The sequence below is a fragment of the Eubalaena glacialis genome, chromosome 3 (genome assembly GCF_028564815.1).
Source record: "Eubalaena glacialis isolate mEubGla1 chromosome 3, mEubGla1.1.hap2.+ XY, whole genome shotgun sequence".
Lineage (NCBI taxonomy): Eukaryota > Metazoa > Chordata > Mammalia > Artiodactyla > Balaenidae > Eubalaena > Eubalaena glacialis.
Genome location: NC_083718.1, coordinates 194,840,373 through 194,864,612, shown reverse-complemented (window position 1 = coordinate 194,864,612; position 24,240 = coordinate 194,840,373). Strand labels below are relative to the sequence as shown.

Sequence of the window (24,240 nt, the reverse complement as noted above, 5' to 3'; positions counted from 1 at the left end):
TAAGAATCCGCCTGCCAATACAGGGGACACGGGTTCGGGCCCTGGTCCGGGAGGATCCCACATGCCGCGGAGCAACTAAGCCCGTGCGCCACAACGACTGAGCCTGCGCTCTAGAGTCCGTGAGCCACAACTACTGAGCCCACGTGCCACAACTAATGAAGCCCGCGCGCCTAGAGCCCGTGCACCGCAACAAGAGAAGCCACCGCAATGAGAAGCCGGCGCACTGCAAGGAAGAGTAGCCCCCGCTTGCCGCAACTAGAAAAAAAGAAAGCCCGCGCGCAGCAACAAAGACCCAACGCAGCCAAAAATAACTAACTAAATAAATTAAAAAAAAAAAAAGAAAAAGGGTGAAGACGTGCAGCCCGTTCAGAGGCACGTGGGGGCCCACGCCAAGTCTTTTGAATCAACCCCAGACCCTGACTTCAAAGCCGGCCGAGCTTCCATACCGTCCAGGGTCCTGCTCCGTGACCAGTGCTGGGTCCCGGTACAGAGCTCTTGGCTGGGGTGGAGCCTGCCCTTGACTGCGGACGTGGCCCTGCCGTGGCCAGCATCGGTGGTTGGGTCTGCGCTGGGAATGGCTCCGATGGTGCCCCCGTGTCCCCCCAGGACTGGCCCGGTGAGCCGAGAGACTTACCCAAACCCGGCCGCCCGGGCATCCCTGTGCTCCTGTTCACGGGGAGGTGTGCGCCCCGGGCAGCGACTGCGGGCGAACAGAGCAGTCAGTGCGGCCGGCTCCATAGGCCGCCAGACCCACGTGAGGTCCTGGACCAGGCACGGGGGCCCCGCGGAGGACCCCTGGCGAGCCAGAGACGCAGCCCAAATGGGCCGGAAATGAGACAGGGAGGTGGCCGTGGGGGCAGAGCAGCCCCCACCCCACAGCTGTCCTGGGGGGGCAAGAGGACTCGGGGAGAGGGCTCCTGGGAGGTGTCCACCGAGGGACAGTGGCCCAGGTGTGGGGACAACCACGAGAACTCCCACCCTTTCCTCCAGGACTTGGAGGTGTGGACCCTTGGTGAGAAGCAGGCGGGGGGGGGGGGGGCGGGGGGACGTACAGCCTCTGCACTCGGAGCTGTTGTGAGTTCCGTTCCTGCAGCGGATGCAGCTGACGGTCCCGTCCTCGGCCCGGTGCCCGTAGCAGCCTGTGCCGGGAGACAGGAGGCTCGGCTCAAAGCAAGCCCACGCCAGCTGGCTGCCTTCGGGGAGCGCTATGCTTTGAGTCTGTAAAACCACATTTATTCCAGGACGCTAGTTCACCCACTCTGGAAGCTTGGATGGATTTCAGAACAAGAACCGCCGCCGCGGGAACCGCAGCCAGCCCTCTCTCGCACAGGGATTCCCACCGGCCCCTTGCCAGATGTCTCGGAAAGGGTTTCAGAGGCCCGGATGGGGACCCGAAATCGACAGGTGCCGAGTATACGCGCTGGAGGGGACCAGAGGCGAGCCCCACCTCCCACGTCCACCAGGGGCTGCAGCGCACTCCCACTCGGCCGCCACGAGGGACGAGGTCCGTCTGCGCCAGTGTGCTGCCCGCCCCCGCCCCCGCCCCCGGGCGGCCCAAGCACATTCGAACCGCATTCCTGCCCTGACCAACGCCGCGGCCAGTGGCCTCCCCACAGCCTGCGGCCCGCCCTGGAGCTGGGAGTGGTCCAGCTCTTGCCAGCCATTGGTCTGTGGACAGCCCACCTTGCCAACTGCGCCCTTTAAGGGCAGAAATTGTGTCTTACACGTTTATTTCTTCTTAACACCCTGGCACGTAGCACGGGCTGAGAGAACGCACTGGAGAAATACTGGTTGCAGGTGCTGGAGGCCAGCACAGACTTGACCAGCATGCAGTCTACACACAAACGGGTCCCCTCAGAGGAAGGCCTTCCTGCTGTGACACCAAGCAGATGGCAGGGTCTGAAGAGTGACGGGGGCAGATGGGCTGAGCGCCGAGCCAGGAGGCCACGTCAGACCCAACGTGGAATCGTACAGTATCAGGAACAGGCCTTCGTTTCTCGTAAGAACAGGGCTTCTCTTCTGAAGTAGCTGGGCTCCTTCCCTTCACTCGGCATTTCTTGGGAGGGGCTGACCTCTGGGGGGCTGCTCGAGGAGGCCTAGGAACATGGGGTCCTGGGTACAGGCCTGTCGCCAAGGCAACGATTCTCCCGAGAGCTCCCTTCGCCAGCCCCAAGGTACCTGGGCTCCTTGGTGAAGCTGCCAGGGCTGCTGGCCACAAGGAGGCCCTGCGCTGTGTGTGCAGGGACAAAGCACAGCTGGGGGCCAGGACCAGTGACCAGATTTAAGGAGCGAAGTTTGACTTTGCTGAGCCTTAAAGCCCCTTGAAAAACAGCCCAGGGCCTGGCTCACTGGGTTCCCTGCCTTACCCAGTGAGTAAGGAAGGTCACCGCCTGGCAGGGCCAGGAACCTCAGGATGTGGAGACCTCAAGAAAAGAGGAATTCACCCAAACCTATAGGTACTGCAGGCAGAGTCTGGTGCTGAGTCCTTGGCTTGGCTTCCTGGACTCGAGAGGCCCTGTGAAAAGGCCAGCAATGCGGACCTAAAAAGAGCCTCTGTGGTCAATCGCTGTTGTGGCCAAATTCCCTTAAACAATCAGGCCAAGTTCAGTGAGGCTGGACTTATTTTTAAGACAGTGAGTGTCACTGTGACTCTCTCTGGTAGAAAGGGGGCTGGCAGTGGAGAGAAGCGACCGTTCAGTAGGAAGCTGCGATCCGTCTGTCGGAGCAGATTCCAGTCCTGCCCACCGTCCTCGAGGCCCAGCCGCCTGTGAACCGGACCGGACACTGAAACCTCCCCGCCTCCCCCACTGTCGGGCTCTTCTCTCCCACCCTTCTGACTTGGAATCACAAGAACCAAAACTGCCATTTCCCGAAGCCCTGCAAACTGATGTGACCTTCAGGCCGTCACCTCGACAGGTCGCGGCAACGGCGGGCCACTGGGAAAGTTCCTGCGTCGAGGGTCTCCACGCTGTCCCCTCCCCGCCTACTGCCCACACACACGGGCCTCACTGGTGGGGGCCCACCCACAATGCTCTTCCTGAACTGAGTCTGACGGGGCGGCCTGTCCCAGGACTGAGGGCCAGTGAGACACGGGAGCTGCTGCTTATCTGGTTCTTTTCTGCTTGTTCCATCCGTTTCATCTCCCCTTTGCCGACCTCCTGTCCCACAACTTCTAACCCAAATCTCTCCACAGCTACCAACTTGGCTTTTAATATGTGAAACTTTCTGAAGGTAAAGTTTCAAGTGGGGAGGAGACAAACCCCATATGGGAGCTGCCCCCCGCCCCCCAACCAGGAGAAGAAGGGAGTTGGGCGACCATGTTACAATCATCCCCGTCCTCCTTCAGCTGCCCCAGTATTTCAGCCACTTGCCCACAATCGCCTCCTTGTTCAACCTGATGTGTAAGCGCTGAGATTCTGCCACTTACTTGGGACTCCATTTCCTCCCGTGTCCCGTAAAACTTGTACACATTTCTGTACTTTGCTGCTCCTGTCTTATGTCAGCTTGTCTCAGGCCAGCTGAAACTCCCTGCGAGGGAAGAGGCAGTCCTACCTGCCCCCACCCCGCAGGCCTGGAGCCACCGTGTCCTCCTGGGGTCCTGCCCCCACCTCCCAGGACGAGGCCCCATCACCCTCGCTGCCTCTGCCCACCCGTCTGGCCCCTCCTTCCCGAGGCCATCTAGGCTGGCTCATGCCAAAGCTCACCTGGGCCACACAGGCTAGTGCCTGGGCAGGTGGCGTTGGTGTCCACCACGTCCACACAACACTTGGGCTGCTGGCCCTAGAGGGGAGATAGTGGTGAGTTTCCAGACCCTGCGGCCGGGCAGCTTGTGCGGGCCAGGCCCAGGGTGGTATCTGCAGAGGGGCTCCCAGCAAGCGCACCCCAACACCTGGGGCTCTGGCCTCTTGTAGTCAGCGTCCGGTGACTGTGCCTCGCTGACCCAGAGCAAGGTGAGGACGCACGGCCACACTGCACGGACGCTCCCCGGGACAGCACTTGGTGTCCGGCGAGCGTTTGGTGACTGAACCAACAACCGAAGTGTTGGGCTGGGACCTGCCAGGGCACATTCCGTGGCACCTGGACTCGCAAAGGCAGGAAGGAGACCCCCTCGGGGGATCCCTCGGGGCCCACCCAGAGATTCTGTTGGGGGTGGGCTGGAGCAGCCTGGTGGGCAGGGGGTGGTCCTCTCCTCCACTGCCCACCCACCCTCCCCTTGGGGCCTCCCTGCCGCCCTTTCTTTTCTCACGGGGGTCTCTTGGGTCACGGGAAGAGCTGCCATCTTCGCCTTGTGGGCCACAGGTGGGCACAGGGCAGGCATTTCAACCGTGAAGTTATTTATATTAGTCGCCACTTGCAGCTGGTGGCTTTGAAAATCAAAAGATGAAGCCGCTAAGAAAGGAAGCACATGTGTTTCTGGGCAGTGGTGAAACAGGAAGATAAATCCAGGCCCCCTTGGCCTCCCTAGTGGGAGGCCTGTGCAGCCCTCACAGTGTGTCTGCCTGTGCTCCCGACCAAACAGCCCACGTTCCTGGACGCTTCTGTGATGCTTCTGCAATCCTATAGACACCTGCATCGGGGTTTCCAGCTTGGCCCCCACAGAGGAAAGGTCTGGCCCAGAGCAGCAAGGTGGGGAGGAGGCAAACACGCCTGCCAGGCCCACGTGCAGGAGTGGGCGGTGTGGGCACTGCACTCACAGACCAGACAGCGGCATCCGGGGCAGCTCTGCTCCGTGTGTTCGTCCCAGCCGAGCTGGTTTCCCAGGACTGGCACACTGTGATTTGCAAGGGGCACCTCAGGGCGACTGAGGAATGGTGGGCGCATCCCGGACACCAGCGGGCTGAGGCCAAGCCCGAGAGAGATGCCTGGCTGCCCTGTCCCACCCAACCCGGCAGGGACAGAGTGGCTGGAAGGCTCACCATCCTGCAGGACGAGCAGCTGGGTGTGTGCAGACATGGCCGGGCACCTCCAGAAACCACAGCCTGGCACACCTGTGTCACCGGCTTGGGAGAGCCATGACCTGGCCGAGTCTGAGCCTGAAGTGGGCGTCTCTGTCCACCCCACTAGCTGTGGCCAGTGCCAGTGGGGGCAGCTCTGTGGAGACCCTATTTCAGCTCCAGAAAGAGGTCTAGTTGGGCAGAGGGAAAGGAGGTTCTAGCAGGCAGAGTGGAGCCGGTGCCGGGGGTGGGGCTGTGCGTCTGCTGCCCGCCCAGAGGCACAGGCCCCTCTGACCCTGACAGTGGGCACGGTCAGCATCTCGGGGGCCGGGACGAGGGTAGCACCTAAAGGTGGAAGGGAGAGCCCCTGGGAGAAGAGCCCACGAGCCATGTGACGGGTGCTCACCGCACTTCCTGAGGATCTACTGGCAACTTCCACCAGGAGGCTGGCCAGGAGGATGGCGCGCTGGAGCGCCATGTCCCGGAGCTCAGGGTCTGCGAGAGAGAGGGGTGCTGTGTGGCCACAGGCGATGCCTGGCAGGGCAGGGCACCGGGCCGGGGCCAGGGCGTAGGATGCTTACCTGGCCCTCCTGGAGCCCGGCAGACCCTCGGTCCAGGGCCTGCAAATCGAGGTGGACAGGTGAGGCCGTGCTGCTGGTCAAGCGCAGCCAAACCACGCCTGGGGCTCGGGGTCCAACTGGACTTTTCATCAGGAACCCCCACGGCTCAGCCCACCCGGATCAGGATCTGACGGACACACTCCCTCCTCCGCCAGTTTTCCACCGTTCGCTGCTGCTTCCCGGAAGGAGGACTGAGCAGAGGGGGTCTGGGTGAGCCAGTCCTGCCCCAGAGCTCGGACGGCGCTCCCACCCGCCATCTCATCCTGTCCTCATAAGACCCGAATTCGATTTCCAGTATTTTCACCCACAGACGGAATGGCAAGGGTGCCTCTGGGGCGGCCAGGCTGGTCAGGGGCCCTCGGTCTTACAGTTTTGTGCCGTTTGCCCTGTTGTCATCATGGAAGGGTGTGTGAAAAACATCCAGCTGGGGCAATAAAAGCCATGACACAGGCAGTACTGGGTACAGATGCTTCTGGCGGGGTGATGGATCCAGTGAGCAAACAGACAAAATACGACCACAGACTGCAAGTAAACTTCCTAACACTAAAACCACATGAAACGCGACAGCCCACGTGATTCAGTGCTCACGACGCCACATTTCTAACGTAACCGGGGAAACACACCAGCCTGCACAACCCCGGAAGTAAATTGTTAGTCGGGTTTTTATTCTGAAAGGTGGGAACCACAATTATAATCTGTCCCAAACACATAAAAGTCACCTCTAAAAAGACTTTTTTCTTAACAAAAACAGCTGCAGGGTGGAGCTGCGCGTGAGGGGGACTGGTTCAGGTTCCAGAGAGGGCGCACTTGGGGCTGGGAGACGAGAAGCCCCTCCGCCCACTGGCCCAGGGCCTGGGGGTCCCGGGCTGGGGTCTGTCCTGCCATTCGCTCTGTGCTGGCTTCAGTCCAGGCTGATGGAGCGGATGCCGCCCCTCCCCACCCCACGTCAACTCCCCCCATTAAAAACACCTGCTCTTCCCTGCGGCACCATCCCCTTTCTAGAAGGTGAAATCCCCTCAGTTGGCAACTACTGGTGTCACATGTCACAGCCGCATTGACACCTTTGATTCAGGAATCAGGTCTCAGTGGACACCTCTCTCTGCTACTCAGTGGACACGACTGAGTAGTATCCACACCGTGCGGCCCCTCCACGGCCCCCGCCCGCCCGGCCAAGCCCTGCCGCTGCACGTGGACTGTGTCTTCTGGAATTTCAGGAGAACGGACCACACTGTCCGCGCACCATGGGTCGGTCTCCTGCCCTTCAGCATGGCCACAGCGATCTTCAGATTCCTCCGTACTTTGCCCTCTCGTGGCTGAGTGGCATCCACTGCGAGGACACTTCCCCTGCCCACTGCCTGCTGATGGCCATGTGGCTGTTTCCACATTTTGGTGGCTAACGCTGCTGGGGACGTTCGTGGGCCCGTTCCTGCACGGTCGCTTGCTTTCCTTCCTCTTGGGTAAATACTTGGAAGCACCGGGTCAAGGGAACTCTCTGGGAAGCTGCCCTGCTGTTCTCGGGCAGCGGCTCCGTGTGCAGCCCCAGCTGCCCTGGGCGGCTCACCTGCTCTGGCCCTGCCAGCTAGTGGCCTCGCACCGGTTGGCGGGCAGCGGTTCTCCTGCTGTTCCAACCTGCGTTTCCCTGGTAACTAGCGATAGTCAGCACCTCTGTCCTGCTTGTCAGCCATTCACACATCTTACGTCTCTCATAACGTGTCTATTCACATCTTTGGGCCACGTTGTTCGGCTGGGTCATCTGTCTATTGTTATGTGCTAACTCTTCATGTATTTTGTCAGATATATGTACTGTAAATATTTTCTCCCATTTTGTGACTTGTGTTTTCATTTTCTAATGGGTATCTTTAGAAGAACAAATGTTTTCATTTTGATAAAATCGAATGCATCCATTTTTTCTTTTATGGTTCTTGCTTTTTGCGTCCTAAGAAGTCTCTGCCTTGATCTCAGGGTCATAAGGATTTCCTGTGTTTTCTTTGAGTTACTTTTGTGTCATGGTGTGAAGTAAAGATCAAGTTCATTTTTCTTTCCTATGTATATCCAGTTGTTGTAGCACCATGTGTTAAAAAGACTTTCCTTTTCATATTAAATTATCTTGACATCTTTGTTGAAAATCAGTTGTCTGTGTGTGGGTCTACTTCTGGACTTTCTATTCTGTTCCATTCATCTGTGTGTCACCAGTACCACACAGTCTCAACTACTGAAGCTTTACAGAAAGTCTGAAGTCAGGTAGAGTGAAGCCCTGCTTTGTGTAATTGCTTTGGCAATTCCAGGTCACCTGCATTTCCATGTTTTAGAATCATCTTGTCAATTACTACAAAAAGCCTTCTGGAATCTTAACTGGGATAATTGACATTTTAACAATATTGAGTCTTCTAATCTACAAACATGCTCTCTCTCCATTTCTTCAAGTTGTCTTTGTTTATTTTTAAAAATATTTATTTATTTATTTGGCTGCACCGGGTCTTAGTTGCGGCACGCGGGATCTTTTTTTAGTTGCGGCATGTGGGACTAGTTCCCTGACCAGGAATTGAACCCGGGCCCCCTGCATTGGGAGCGCAGAGTCTTAGCCACTGGACTACCAGGGAAGCCCCTTCAAGTTGTCTTTAATTTCTCTCAGCAATGTTCTGTGGCTTTCAGTGAAGAGGCACTCTTACACATCTTTTGTTAAACTTTTACTAACTATTTTGTCTTTGGGTATTATTGTAAATATAATTAACTCTCTAATTTCTTTTTTTTTTGAACAACACTTGAATGACCTTTAATGTGCTTAGAACAAATCACTTTACAAAAAGCACGAACACTTTTTAAAACATAACTTTGGGGACTTCCCTGGTGGTGCAGTAGTTAAGAATCCGCCTGCCAATGCAGGGGACACGGGTTCGAGCCCTGGTCTGGGAAGATCCCACATGCCGCGGAGCAACTAAGCCCGTGAGCCTCAACTGCTGAGCCCGCGTGCTGCAACTACTGAAGCCCACAAGCCTAGAGCCCGTGCTCCACAACAAGAGAAGCCACCGCAATGAGAAGCCCACGCATCACAACAAAGAGTAGCCCCTGCTCGCCGCAACTAGAGAAAGCCCACGCGCAGCAATGAAGACCCGACACAGCCAAAAATAAATTAATTTTTTTTAAAAGTAACTTTGAACACTACACAAATTAAAATAATAACACAGTCGCATGGTCTGATCCTCTAAACTGGACTTTAGGAATCTCTGAGCAATTTACAAGAATTCTAAATGTTCATCCAATGAGCCTAGGTATGTTTCTACAGATTTGAATGTTGCTCTGAGAACAGGTGCTCAAAGACGAGTTCCCTCTGTCAATCTCCACAGTTTTCCAAGGTCAAGTTACCTGTGAACCCATTTGCAACCTCACTCCTTAAAAGTGTCCTATGAAATAAACCAGCAGGAAGTATTGGGCAGAAACTGATTCCCAGGAGACATACGGATAAGCAAGTCAAACATTAAACATTCTATTTGAAAGAGAAAAAAAGCAAAGAAAGATGCACCAATACACGTCATTCAAAGAATAGAAGTTTCTACTAAAAGGCAAAAGTTGCACAGCAGCAGTTACAACTTTTAATAGTATTTTGTTACACTGAAAGACATATCCTGCCATATATCTTGCAGGGAAACTTTCAAGAGGGGTCATGCCTAATCTATCCCATAAACTTAAAAATGGCCAAATCTGAAACTCACCAAGTCGTTTTAGAGATGAGGAGCAGGGCCACAGACGTTAGGTGCCATCGTTTATGGCCATCAGGAGTCAGCATTTTATTCACTAGCCCCTGGCTGAAGCACTCTATCCTTTACTGCAGGACTTCATCCTCTTGCTAAAAACCCACGACATCAAAAAATGTCCCCCTGTTCTAACCACAAAGCGGTCTGCAATGTAAGCCACCTGCTCCTTTGTTTTCCTTGAGGCCAGATTATCACCGGCCAGGACTTCTGTATAAGGACCTTCCCCACGCTTGAAGTGGTGTATTAAGTCAACTGCAGGCCAAGCTCTTTAACGTTTTCTCTGTTGGGATTACTTCTCTGCCCCGGATGAGCACCTGCTCTGCACCTCTTGAGCTGGGCAGCCCCAGATGTGCTAACTGTCCTAACAGAGGTATGTCCACAGGGTAACCTGAGCCAGTGCTGACTGTCATGGTGACGTGACATCAGAAAGTTTGAAAAGCAGCGTGGGAACTGCAAACCCACGTGAACGGTTCAGGTTAAAACAGTCAAGTTCAGAGAATACTGGCAGACAGGGGAGGAAAAGAGCGTGCGAAAAAATGGTCTAATTCACCTGCGTGAGTCGATCACACTTGGTAAGGCGGTGGGACAGAAGTGAAGAACGGAGAGGAACACTGAGGGGAAAGAGACCACGATGGAAAGCAACGGTTAACTCGAGGCCAGAGGGACAGAAGCACCTCAGTCTGTGCTCCTGCAAAACATACACAGTGAGCTGCCAACTGTCATGCTCAACGTGGCGTGCTGCCCCTGGAGTCCTCAGGAGGGAGCGGTGAAGGGCCCGACATTTCAGAGGTTTTCCGGGGTAATTTCAAGCTCTGTAGCCCCAGCTCTCAGACAGCGGCAGTCTGATTCTACTATGTCTTGTCCTTCTCTCGAACTTTGTCCACTTGTCCCGCTTCTGGTGGTCCCTTCTCCTTCCTGCTTTTATTCAGCGTGGCTGGTGCGGACCACCGCCAGCCCCTCGCAGCAGCAGCGCCCCACCCCCCCGGCCGCCGCCGCCCGGGGACTGAGCCCTTCACTCGCTCGCAGTTCCCCTTTTCCAGGCTCCCAGGGGCTGCGGTGGCCTCTAATTGCATTTCATAACAGTTTGCTGTTAGTATACAAAAATACAAGTAAAATTTGCATATTAACCTTGAGTTGTGAGATTTTGCTAAATTCACTTAATAGTTCTAGCAGTTTTTCACAGATTTCTTAGTGTCTTCTATATAAATAATCATGTCCTATGCAAATAAATACAGCTGTACTTTACTTTTCTTAGAAACTTGTTTTAGGGCACAGCAGTTGGTCTTTGTTAGAGAATATGCACTTAGAAGGAATTTGTGTTCTGCTTCTGATGGGTGTGGCTTTCCACAAATATCAATCAGGTCAAGATGCCTGGGAGCACTGTTCAGATCCTCTACGTCTTTACTGATTTCTTTAGGTCTTTTGTTCTAATAACTGGTAAGAGAAAGATGCTAAAATTGCCTACTATGATTGCTTATTACTCCCTTTATTGGGTGCATTCATAATTGATGTTTTCCTGATGAAACCACCTCTTTCTCATTAGAATTTCCTCGTTCTCTTTAGTAATACTCCATATTGTGAATCTACTTTATCTGATATTAATATAGCCACTCCAGCCTTCTTACGCTGTTTGTATACATACACATTTTGCATTCACTTATTTTCAACCTGTGTTTTTGATATTTAAAGTGAATCTCCCATAGACAGCATGTAGTAGGGTCTTGCTTATTTACCCATTCTGATCATCTCTACCTTTTAAGTGGAGAGTTTAGTCCATTAACATTTAATGTAATTATCACTGTGGTTAGACTTAGGTCTACCATTTTATTATTTTTCTACTTGTTCCTTGGTTTTAATACATAAAAGACTTAATTTTTTTAGAGCAGTTTTGGGTTCACAGCTAAACTGAGCAGGAAGTAAGAGAGTTCCCATACACCCCCTGCCCCCACACAAGCAGAGCCTCCCCCACTGTCAACATCCTGCCCCAGATAGGTACTCTGATGAACCTACACTGACACATCACTGCTGCCTCAAGTCCGTACTTACATTAGGATCACTCTTGATGCTGGGCATTGGCAAATGTATAGTGACGCTATGGTTGGATTAAGGCTACCGTTTTATTATTTATTTTCTGCTGTCTCTCTGGTGTTTTATTTCTCTCTTCTCTCTTTCCTGTTTTATATTATTTGAATATTTTTTAAAATCCCCTTTCAATTTATCTTTTGGTTCTTTAGTTATGATTCTCTGCATTATTTTTATGGTTATTGCTCTAGGACTGCAACACACATCCCCACTGTTTCACAGCCTACTTAGAATTAATACTGCAGCACTTCATGTAAAGGCAGAACCTGCAGGTCCACAGATCCCCTTCACTGTTCCTTATGCTACAGTTATCATACGTATTACATCTGCATGCATTACAAACCCAAGACATGTTCTGATTTTTTCTTTAAATACGTATTTTAAAGAAAACATCCCCCCCAGATATTTACCCTTTTTAATGCTCATCACTCACTCATAAATACCTGAGTTTCACTCTGGTGTCATTTTCCTTCAGCCTGGAAAGACTTTCTTTAGCATGTCTGGCAGTACACAGATGATGGCAACAAATTCTAGTAGTTTTCCTTCTTCTGAAAATGTTTGTATTTAACACACTCCTGGAGGGTTGACTATCTTTCTTCCAGAACTTTATAGATGCAGCTCCACTTGCCTTCTGATGATAAGTTCCTAGTCTTTGCAATGCTGTGTGTATGTAGTCTTGTTTTTCTCTGGCTGCTGTCAAGATTTTTAAAGTTAATCTTAAAGTTTTCAGTAATTTGAAAATGATGTGCCTAGGTATGGTTTTAGTCATATTCATCCTGTTTGGGACTCACTGAGCTTCTTAAATCTATAAATTTACGTTTTTCACCATATTTGGAAAGAGTCTGATCATTGTTCTTCAAGTACTTCTCCTGCCCCACCGTGTCTCTCGCCTCCCCTCTGGGCTCCATAGTTACCCTGCGTGAGACACTTCACACTGCCCCATGAGTCCCTAAGGCTCTTCATGCTTTTCCCCCAATCATTTCCCCAGTTTTTCTTCAGACCAGATGATTTCTACTGATTTGTCTTTGAAGTCTGACTACTTCCTGTCATTTCCATTCTATTATGCCCATTCAGTGAATTTTTTTATTTCAGGTGTTATATTTTCCAGTTCTAAAATTTCCAACTGGCTTTTTTTTTAAATTTGTTTATTTTATTTATTTTTGGCTGCGTTTGGGTCTTCGTTGCTGCGTGCAGGCTTTCTCTAGTTGCAGTGAGCGGGGGCTACTCTTCGTTGCAGTGAGCAGACTTCTCATTGTCATGGATTCTCTTGTTGTGGATCACGGGCTCTAGGCGCACGGCCTTCAGTAGTTGTGGCACGCGGGCTCAGTAGTTGTGGCTCGCAGGCTCTAGAGCACAGGCTCAGTAGTTGTGGCGCACACGCTTAGTTACTCCGCGGCATGTGGGATCTTCCCAGACCAGGGCTTGAACCCGTGTCCCCTGCATTGGCAGGCGGATTCTTAACCACTGCGCCACCAGGGAAGTCCAGCAACTGGCTTGTTCTGAAAAATATTTTCTACTCCTCTACCGAGATTTCCTATGTTTTTGTTCATTATGAGTGTATTTTCCTTTACCTCACTGAACACAGTTACTAAGCCAGCTGTGAAGTGCTTGTTTGATTATCCAACACCTGGGTCATAACACGATTGGTGTCTGTTGACTGTCTTTTCCCTGAGGATGGTTCACATCTCCCTGGCTCTTTGTATGTTGAGTAATTTCAGATTGTAACATGTATATTGCAAATGTTATGTTGTAGAGACTCTGAATTCCATTATATTCCCCTGAAGAGAGTTTATGGTTTTGCTTTAGCAGGCGATTAATCTCATTAGATTCAAACTGCAAACTGTGTTGCTGTCAATTTTGTGGTAAGCGGTGGCCTCGCTCTCACTCCAGGTGGCTTCTCCCCCTGCCCTGTGCGTGTGCACGGTTCAAGGCCTGGCCAGAAATCTGAGCAGAGTTTATTCGCAGAATTCCTCGTTCCAGGATTTCTCCCCAGCAGCTGTGGATACCAGCTCCTCCCTAGTCTAACGAGGAAGCGCGCGGTCTTTCCACCAGAGTTTTAGCCACCACACCACCCCTGCAGTGACTGTGCTGCCCTCAGAGGAAAGACGTGCAAACAAGAGACACACTGTGTGCCGGCCATTCCTCTAAGTCTAAGCTGCCCTCAGGATCTGCCTGCTGTCCCCTCTCCAGAGTCCTCAGGTAGCTGCTTTTTGTATCTTGTCCAGGGCTGATAATTGCCATCTACGGGAGAGTCATTTGTTGGAGCTGAATCTTCTATGCTGGAAATGAGTCCACTGCATGGCTTTTCTATTCAGAAACCCAATGGTAGGCACAGAGGTCAGCAACAGGGCACTCGGAGAGAACTGCAGTGCCACCAGAGCCTCATCTCCACTGGGCAGGAGTCGGCCTCAGGGAAGCAAATGGGGATGGATGCTAAAACACTCTTCTTGGTTAATGTGAATCCAGTTGCAAAAAGATAAATTTGAGATAGTAAGTTACACTTAACATTATTTTAGTAGCCCCTTTCATCTCTAAAACATTCCGCAAAGAATAATCAAATTAATAATCTGAGGTTTATTCGCCTATGAAAAGTAATTTCACACCTTAGAGGTTCGTCACATACACAGCTAGGGCTGGACTTTCACGCCCATGTCGGTTTGCGAAGGATGAAAAAGTCTCTTTTTGCTGCAGATCCTGGATCTCCAAGGGATGTGAACCTGCTCACTGTGTAACAACAGCAAGAACAGCAATTACATAGCACTTGCTGTGTGCCAAGCACCACTCTGAGTCATTCACTCATATTAACTCATTTTACCCTCCCAACAATGCCTATTATTGACCCCCTTTTTTTTTTAATTAATTTATTTTATTTTATTATTTATTTTTGGCTGAGTTGGGTCTTCGTTGCTGTGCGTGGGCTTTCTCTAGTTGCAGCGAGCGGAGGCTACTCTTTGTTGCGGTGTGCGGGCTTCTCATTGCGGTGGCTTCTCTTATTGCGGAGCACAGGCTAGGGACGCGGGCTTCAGTAGTTGTGGCTCACAGGCTCAGTAGTTGTGGCTCACAGGCTCTAGAGCGCAGGGTCAGTAGTTGTGGTGCACGGGCTCAGTTGCTCTGCGGCATGTGGGATCTTCCCGGACCAGGGCTCGAACCCGTGTCCCCTGCATTGGCAGGTGGATTCTTTCTTAACCACTGCGCCACCAGGGAAGTCCCTCGACCCCTTTTAAGAGGAGAAAACAGGCTTGCACAAGATCACACAGCAAGTACACGGCACAGCGAGTACACAGCAGGGTGAGGACTGGCCAGGCCCCTGGCTCCAGGGCCTCTACTTACCCCCCACACTGACCTGGGGTCTGAGGGTTTTCTGCAGGAGCCGGTGGGTACTGCTTGTTTTACAACGTTCAACTAATACATTTAGCATGTCTAGCCAAGTACGGTGCAGTTCTACAGAAATTCTGTCTTTCTTTTTTTTTTTGGCTGCACTGGGAGGCCTGTGGGATTTTAGTTCCCCGACCAGGGATTGAACCCGGGCCCTCGGCAGTGAGAGCACAGAGTCCTAACCACTGGCCCCAGAAATTCTCAATTTAGTAAACAAAGGCATCTAAGACTTTAACAATTAAATGTAATACACCTCTAACTATTTTTAAAGACTATCAGCTAAAGTAAAGATAAAAACTGTGTTGTAGAATTTTCTAGCACAAGAAGTAAAATATATGCGGCCAAGAGCACTAGAAGTAGAAGGTGGTCACTGGGACCCTCTGTTTTGTTTGTGAAGTACAGGATTAACTTTTAAGGTAGACCATGATAAATTAAACACACATATTTAATCTCTATAGGAACCACTATAAAATAACACAAAAGGGCAGAACTAAGAAGTCAATAAAGGACATAAAACAGAATTTTAAAAACTTGATTCACCAAAAAAAAAAAAAAAAAAAGGGAGGAAAGGAGAAACAGAGAAACAGATGGAAAAATAGAAATCAAACATCAAGATGGTAGATTTAAACCCAAACACTCTAATAACCGCACTAAATGTAAACAGACTAAGTACTCCATCAAAAAGTAGAGATTAACGTCACTAATCATTAGGGAAATGCAGCAAATATACTACTCCACACCCATGAGGATGGCTACTATCAAAAAAACAGAAACAACTGGGACTTCGCTAGTGGTCCAGTAGCTAAGACTCCATGCTCCCAATGCAGGGGGCCTGGGTTCGATCCCTGGTCAGGGAACTAGATCCCACATGCCACAACTAAGACCCGGCACAGCCAAATAAATAAATATTAAAAAAACAAACAAACCCAGAAACAATGACTGTGGAGAAATTTGAACCCTTGTCTGCTGCTGGTGGAGATGTAAAGCGGTGCGGCATTACCATATGATTCAGCAATCCCACTCCTGATTACATACTCAAAAGAACCAAAAACAGGGTCTTTAAGAGGTATTTGTACACCAGTGTCCACAGCAGCATTATTCACAACAGCCAAGAAAAAAAAAAGTGGAAGCAACCCAAATATCCACTGACCAATGAGTGAATAAACAAAATGTGGTCCATCCATACAATGGAATGTTATTCAGCCTTAAAAAGGAGGAAATTCTGACACCTGCTATAACATGGGTGACATTATACTAAGTGAAATAAGCCAGTCACAAGAGGACAAATAATGTATGATTCCACTTATACGAGGTCCTTAGGGTCGTCAAATCCATAGAGACAAAAAGTAGGAGGGTGGGTGCCAGGGCTGGGGAAAGGGATGGGAGTTAGTGTTTAATGGGGACAGAGTTTCAGTTTGGGAAGATGAGAAAGTTCCAGAGGCAGATGGTGGTAAGTGTTGTACAACATCATAAATACACTTAATGCTACAGGCTATATACTTTAAAATGGTTAAAATGGTAAATTTCATGTTATGTATATTTTACTACAATAAAAAAAAATCTGGAAAAAATGAAATTACATAATGCATATAAAGTGCCTCAATAAATGGTAGTTATTATAGTTATTTTTTTGAAAAGTAGAGATTGTCAGATTGGATAAAAAGCAAGACCAAATGATATGCACTTTATAACAGACAAACTTTATACATAAAGACACAGAACACTGAAAGCACAGGATGGAAAAGATAGTCTATGCAATTACTGAGTATAAGAACACTCATGCAGATATACTGATATCAGACAAAGTAGACTTCGATCTTTCACAACAACAACAGAGTAAATTCATCAAGAAGATAAATCAATCGTCTTGTATTGATTTGTATGCACTGAATAATACCTTGCAAATACATGAAGTTGAGAGAACTAAAAGGAAAAAGACAAATCCACAACTGTGATTGGAAACTTTAATATCCCTCTTTCAATAATTGACTGAACAAGTAGACCAAAAAAAAAAGAGTAAGGATATAAAAGATTTGGGCAATATTTGACTCAACTGACAATTACAGAATATGACACTCAAAAAAAGTGTAATACACACTCTTCTTAAGTGCAAACAAAATATTCACTAACAGACCATATGTTTGACCATAAAACAAGTATCAACAAATTCAAAGGGTGAAAATCATACAGAGTATATTCTCTGACTAAATGGAATTATATTAGAAATCAGTAACAAAAGATATTTAGAAAATCTCCAAATACTTGTAAATTAAACAACAGACTTCTAAATAACTGATGGATCAAACATAGGAAATTTTTAAATACTTTTAACAGAAAGATAAAGTGCGACCTATCAGATTTTGTGTAGGAAACTAAAGCAGCGCTTAGAAAGAAATTTATAGTTTTTAATGGCTGTATAAGAGATGAAGACAAGTGTGAAATCACTGACCTGTGCTCCGTCTTAAGAAGATAGAAAAACAAGAGTGAATTCAACCATATTAGGCAGATGAAAGGAAATAATCTGAATTCAGATGAAAGGAAAGAAATTGAATTAATATTTGTAAAACTTCCCACAAAGAAAACAGTGAACCCAGACAGCTTCACTAGTGAAGTCTACCAAAAAAACTAAGGAAGAACTAATACCAATACTAAACAAAGTCCTTCAGAAAACAAAGGCGAAGGGAACCTGTCCTAGATCGTTTATAAGGCCAGCAAGCAAGACTCAAATATAGGCCAGCATAACCCCGACAGAAATCCAGACAAGGACATTACGAGGGAAAAAATGTAGACTAACATCCCTCATGAATACAGACCCCAAACTCTAACAAAACATTAGCAAACTGCATTCAGTAAAACACAGAAAGGTGACAGAACACGACCAAATGAGTTTCTTCCAGGAACATAAGATTGACTTAACGTAGGACTTCCCTGGTGGTCCAGTGGTGAAGAATCTGCCTTCCAACGCAGGGGACACGGATTCAATCCCTGGTTGGGGAACTAAGATCCCACATGCCGCGGGGCAACTAAGACCCAACGCAGCCAAAAATAAAATTTAAAAATAAATAAATAAACATTTTTTAAAAAGTCTTTGTAACTTCGGGGAAAAAAAAAAGATCGACCTAACATCCAAAAACCAGTCAATGCAATCAACCACTTTAATGAAAAACCCATGTAACCATTTCAGCAGATGCAAAACAAGCATTTGACAAAATTTCAGGCCCATTCATGATAACTCTCAGCAAACTGAAAACAGGAGACACCCTCAGCGTGAGGCAGGGCATCTCCAAAAACCCCACAGCTGATGCCATAGTAACAGTGAAGAGGCCAAGGCCACCCAGCCTTAGCAGGTCTAGTCAACACCGTCCTGTGGCTCAAGCCGGTGCAGTGACAACAGAAAACAAAGCAAAAGCCACAAGGTTAGAAAGAGGAGTGATCGTGCCTCTGTGCACACGGCATGGCTGTTCACATGGAAAATCCTAGGAAATCTTAAAAACCTACTATAATTTGTAGGTGAATTCAGCAATGTTGCAAGAACATAAAGTCAATATGCAAAACCAGCTGTCATTTCTATATACTAGCAACAAGTAATTGGAAAATGAAACTTAAATAAATATCATTTACAACAGCATTCAAAACAGTCTGTTCGTGGGTATAAACTTAATAAAAGATGTGTAAGACCTGTACACAGAAAAAGATAAAACTGCTGAGAGCTGTTCAAGATCCAAATAATGGAAAGACATAAAATAATGGTATATATATATCAACATGAACACACACACATATATGTGTGTATCTCCATTCATCCATGTGAATGGATTAGAGGACTCAATATTACTAAGATTAATTTCTCCCCAAATTGACCCAATATTTAATATAATCACAATCAAAATTACAGCAGGCTTTTTTTTTTTTTTTTTTGAGGAATTGACAACCTGATTCTGAAATGTATATGAAAATACAAAGAACCTAGAATAGCCAGAGCAATTTTTAAAAAGAAGAACAAGTGGGACTTCCCTGGTGGTCTAGTGGTTAAGACTCCAAGCTTCCAATGAAGGGGGTGCAGGTTCGATCCCCGGTCGGGGCACTAAGATCCCACATGCCACGGGGTGCAGCCAAAAAGTAAAAAAAATAAAAGCACAAGCATGGAGGACTTACACTGCCTTACCTGAAGACTTATTATAAAGTCACAAGACAGTGTAGATTGATGAACAGATAGACCAATATAACAGAATAGAGAACCCAGAAATAGATCCTCACAAACACAGTCAAATGATTTTTGATAAGATGCCAAAGCAATTCAATGGAGAAAAGAAAGTTTTTTTCAAGAAATGGTGCTGGGACAGCTGGTTACTTACATGGAATAAAAAGTGAAACTACTAGACTCACATCACATGAAAAATTAATTAGAGATGGCTCACGGCGCTAAACACAAAACTGAATCTATAAACCTTCTACAAGAAACTACAGGAGACTATCTTTGTGGCTTTTGGTTAGGCAAAGACTTTTAAATAGGACACAGAAAGCATGAACCAAAAAAGAAAAACAATTGATAAACTAAACTTCACCAATATTAAAAACCTCTGCTCATGAAAATACACCATTATGGTGGATATAAACTCTATGCATTTGCCAAAATCCATAGAATGATATATCACAGAGAGTAGACTTTAATACATGCAAAAAAATCAACAACACCCACCAGAATGTCAGGGATGTCAGGATGGAAAGCAGACTGTGACCACTGAATCTAACTGTATCACAACGTGTGACACCAACACACTGAAGGGGACAGGAAGACAGTGTTTTGACTGGGAACTGTAAGACCAACGATAAGAAGAAACCAAATATAAACATGGTACTCAAGGTGATAAATTTGTTTCTCAGAGTGGGGAGGTATATGGCTGAACAATTCTGAAACTGCTTTCTATGTACACTGGGGTGGGACAAATAAGAAAACGATGACGATGGCAGTGAGAAGGTTACATATAAGCACTTAGGTTACAGACACGCAGCTGAACAGATACATAGCTACATATCTGCTAAGAGGACTACAGGCAGTGACACCCCAGCAGCAACGCCCACACCCGCTGCCGGGGCCTGGCGTCTAAACCCCACTCTCCAGGGAAACGAACCAGCGCTCCCCGGAGAACTGGGTGATTCTAGGGCTGAGGCAGGAACACAACAAGATGAAGCGAAGCTGGAGCGGCTGGCAGCGCGAGGAAGGAAGGAAGCGCTCCCGAGGGGCGGGCCGGGGCGTGGGAGGGGAGAACAACGACAAGGTCCGGGCGGCCAAGGCTGGCACGAGGTGAGCGGCCAGACCAGCAGCGCGAGCTGCGCCCCCACCACAGCGCAGACGACGCCCACGAGGCCGTCCTCCTCACGGGACTCCAGGCCACAAGGCGGCTCTTCCCCTGAGCTTCGCTCCCACCCCCGGGAGGGTGGGCTGCCCCCCTGAGCGGCTGCCAAAGAGACGGGAGGACAGGACGAGGAGCGACTCTCCTCGGCAGACACCCCCCGAGCCAGGTGACCAGGCCGACAGCCCCCGTGACGTTGTGCAGACGTCAGGTGCCCTGATGTGATGTGACGCGAGCGCCACCTCACCTCTGGGGTCTTCTTTCCAAAAACCACAACCCCTGTCTAACCAGGAGAACACACAGCAGACAAACCCCAAATCGGGGACATGCTACAAAGCACCTGAGCAGTCCTCCTCAAAACCGTCAAGGTCACGGAAAAGTCGGCTCCCGGATGGGATCCCGGGCAGAAAGAGGACCCTGAGGCAGCGCGTGACCTGCAGCCTGGGGCGCGGGGAACAGCAACGGAGCGCCGTCGCGCCTCAGTTTCCACACGTGCGCCTCGGTCTGCACCTTTCTGTAATCCTAAAACCACTCTAAAAGAGTTTAATTTTAAAAAGACGCTATTAATAATGCGAATAGGCAAGTCAAACAATGGGAGGTAACACTCTCTCTATATATACATACATATATATATCTGACATGGTTTGTATCCAGAAGACCTAGAGGAAATTACAACTTGATAATTTTTATAATTTTGTTTTATTTATTTATTTTTGGCTGCATTGGGTCTTTGTTGCTGTGCGCGGGCTTCCTCTAGTTGTGGCGAGCGGGGGCTACTCTTCGTTGCGGTGTGCGGGCTTCTCATTGTGGTGGCTTCTCTTGTGGAGCACGGGCTCTAGGCTCGTGAGCTTCAGTAGTTATGGCACATGGGCTCAGTAGCTGTGGCACATGGGCTTAGTTGCTCCGCGGCATGTGGGATCTTCCCAGACCAGGGATCGAACCTGTGTCCCCTGCATTGGCAGGCGGGTTCTTTACCACTGTGCCACCAGGGAAGTCTCTACAACTTGATAATTTTTTTAAAAGGCAGGGGACTTTCCTGGTGGTCCAGTGGTTAAGAATCCACCTTCCAATGCATGGGACGAGGGTTTGATCCCTGGTCGGGAAACTAAGATCCCACATGCTGCGAGGCAACTACTGAGCACATGGGCCACAACTAGAGAGTCCGCGTGCTGCAACTACAGAGCCCATGTGCCGTGGAGCCTGCGCGCCACAACTAAAGAGAAGCCCACGCGCCGCAGCAGAGGATCCCGCATGCTGCAAGGAAGATCTCATGTGCCGCAACTGAGACACAGCCAAAAATAAATTAAAAAAATAAATATTTAAAAATTTTTTTAAATTAAAAAAGGCAAAAATCTTGATCAGATGCTTCGAGCGGGTGTCGCAGACGGATGCATGCCCAGCATCACTGCTCAAGGAGATGCAGATGGAAGACACTAGTGAACACCGCCCTGCACACCAGGCCCCACACGGCAGTCTCACGCCCACAGAACACAAGTGCAAGAATGTGCATAACCCCATCACCCAAGACAATGCCAGGAACCCACCCAAGTGCCGTCCCAGGCCGGGCATTGCCCTGTGGACAGCCCGGGCACTCCACAGACCATGGAGTCTAACACAGCACCATGAAGGAATGTGGCAGAAATCAGAACCATGCAGGCTTCTGGGGGGCAGGGCTGGGAAGGCTTACGAGGTCTCAGTCAGCCCAGGGCAGCTTAGACAGACATTGTTCCTCACAGAACCGGGGCTGGGAGGCCCAAGGTCCAGGTGCCGGCAGATCCGGCCTCTGGTGAGGGCCCTTCCCGGCCTGCAGACGGCCGCCTTCTCGTGGTCCTCCTGGCCTTGCCTTGGTGTGTGAGCAGGGAGGGGGGTCTCTGTCTTCCTCTTGTTATCAGGGCACCGATCCCCTCATGGGCTCCCCTCACCCTGATCACCTCCCCGAGGCCCCACCTGCAGACAACATCACGCTGGGGGTCAGGGCTTCGACACAAGGATTCGGGGGACACAACATGAGGGAACCTTTAGGGATGACAGAAATGTGCTCTATCATGACAGTGTGCAAGTTACACAGCTATATACATTTGTCAAAACTGGGCAAACCGAACCTATGCACTTCACTTATGTGGATTATATGTAATCACGAACTGAATAAATGCAATTCATTTTCTATTTTGAAAATCTTATTGGAGCCAAAGATCTAAGGAATTGGGTCCAAAAATTTCTACAAGGTAATGATTGTACTATGTGTTCTTTCATGACTCTCATTTTTCCTTAGAAGCATTGGTTTCAAGGAAGAAGTCACTGTGATTCTGAACAAGTAACACGTCAGTTAACGGGGGGGAATTATTCTGGTCCATCAGTAGCGGTTGGGTGCTGGGCCAGAAAACCACATAACAGCTCTCCAACAGGAGGCCCTTCCCGGGTGACCACGGCAGGGGGCGGACGCGATCTTCCAGCCCTGTGGGCAGCTGTGGCTGGAGAGGGGAGAGGGGCAGGTGGTCACCAACTTCACAGTTCACGTGTGCTGACCCTTCCTTCTCCCACCGTCGAGCACAACGCAGGAGGGCCCGCTGCATCTCCAGCGCCTCCGTGCGGGTACCTCCAGTCAGCCTCTCAGCGACCAAAGGGCGCCAACGGGCAATATGAGAACCGCGGACCTCGTCATTCTCCTGCTTCCCATTCTGAAAATCCCCCCACGCTCAAGGAAGATCAGCGCAGTGAACGATCTGACCGACGTAAAGGACACACTCCCGGCTGCTGACACTTACGGCTCGGGGGCCTCAGCAGCCCCGAGACGGAGCTGCCGGGCGGACCCTTGGAGCCCACCTGGGGGGGGGTCCCTGGCCTTGGGGACGCGGGATTCCCAGTGCTGTGGTGACCAGAGGTCGTTCTTCAAGTGAATTACGCGACAAATCACAGCTTACCTCGCGGCACAGGGCGATGCAGGGAGGGGCGGGCGGCGCCCCCGGGGTGCGGGGGTGAGCGCCCCCGAGCCGCGGCTGCTCCGCCTTTGGGAGGAGCGCCCAGGGCCAGGTGGGGTGAGCGTGGGCCAGGTGGGGTGAGCGTGTGCCAGGAAGAGAAACTTTCCGGAAAACCCAGGTTTGATTTCCTTCTAGGAGCTCCTGAGATCACCGTGGCCGTTCAGACTCTGGCTAACACAGGCTGCTGCGGGGGCGCGGGGAGGAGCAGAGAAGCACGGGGCCCAGCTCTGCCCTCGGCCCCGCAGGGGCCCGGGGAACAGGACAAAAGGGCCACCCTGGCGCTCGGGCACCGAGGAGCTGCGTTGGCTCAAACGCTGCTCCTTGAAACGCTGTGATTACGCGCGTCCGAACCCCGGTCTCAATTAAACCGAAACTAAAGCGTCAATTAAATCGTCCTGGTGACGACGCACACAGACTCTGCTGGACCAGACTGGACACTGTGGGGGCGATACATCCACCCGCGGGCCCTCCGGGGCGGCGGGGGGCCCGGAGGAGCAGGGCGGCCGGACCCCGCGCCCTCCGCCCCGTCCCGCCGCCGCCGCCCGGCCCGGGGTCCGCACCCCGAGGGCCGCCCCCGCCCTCCCCCCGCGCGCCCGCCCCCGGCCCCTCACTCACCCCCGCGCCCTTCGGGTTCCTCTTTCGTACCCCCCGCCCTCCAGGCGGTCGCGCTGCGCCCCCTGGGACTTGTAGTCTCTCCGCAGCCCGAGCCTGGGTGCCAGGGAGCGTGGCTCCCAGCCCAAAACTACACCTCCCGGCGGTCCACGCTAGAGCCCGCCCCCGCCATGTAGGTGCCAGGCCAGTGTTCTCGCGACATCTGCAAGCGCGCGCGGAGCGGCCTGGGAAGTGTAGTCTAGGGCCCTGCATAGGGCAGCGGAAGCGACGGGAGGCCTGTGCTGTCCGGGAGGCCAGCTGTTCGCGGACGCTCGGCTAGGCTGCCCGTCGGTGTCCGGCGGGGCAGCGATTCCGGAGACAGCACGGGGTTACACAGCCGCGTCCCGGAGGGCGGCGCCGCGCTGCGAACAGGGTTCCCGCTGCGCCTCTGGAATCGGCCTGGGGGCCGCTCCCGGCGCCCGGGGGCCCGGCCCGCGCTCGGGCGCGGTGGACGGCGGGGCCGGGAAAAGGCCTCTGTGGGGTTTGCATCCTCT

At 50.6% G+C, this 24,240-nt stretch overlaps 1 protein-coding gene across 10 annotated transcripts in view; it reads right to left on the bottom strand.

Moving 5' to 3' along the window:
- C3H1orf159 (chromosome 3 C1orf159 homolog) overlaps positions 1 to 23,744 on the bottom strand; it is a 28,004-nt gene extending 4,260 nt beyond the window's left edge. For 4 of the 10 annotated variants that reach the window (XR_009700427.1, XR_009700428.1, XM_061185199.1 and 1 more), the window contains exons 1-9: positions 23,711 to 23,744; positions 5,516 to 5,554; positions 5,341 to 5,429; positions 4,917 to 5,091; positions 4,489 to 4,771; positions 4,247 to 4,364; positions 3,705 to 3,780; positions 1,053 to 1,139; positions 635 to 700 (exon numbers count right to left, since the gene is read on the bottom strand). Coding sequence is in view for 8 of the 10 variants with exons in the window: in XM_061185199.1 (XP_061041182.1) it covers positions 635 to 700; positions 1,053 to 1,139; positions 3,705 to 3,780; positions 4,247 to 4,364; positions 4,489 to 4,771; positions 4,917 to 5,091; positions 5,341 to 5,412 (877 nt within the window). In the remaining 2 variants the exon portion in view is untranslated. Of the gene's footprint in view, positions 1 to 446; positions 701 to 1,052; positions 1,140 to 3,704; positions 3,781 to 4,246; positions 4,365 to 4,488; positions 4,772 to 4,916; positions 5,092 to 5,340; positions 5,430 to 5,515; positions 5,555 to 23,038; positions 23,199 to 23,710 lie in introns of those variants that run through there. The other 6 variants (XM_061185195.1, XM_061185197.1, XM_061185200.1 and 3 more) reach the window with 5 other exon arrangements.
- Between the last annotated feature and the right edge of the window lie 496 nt (positions 23,745 to 24,240).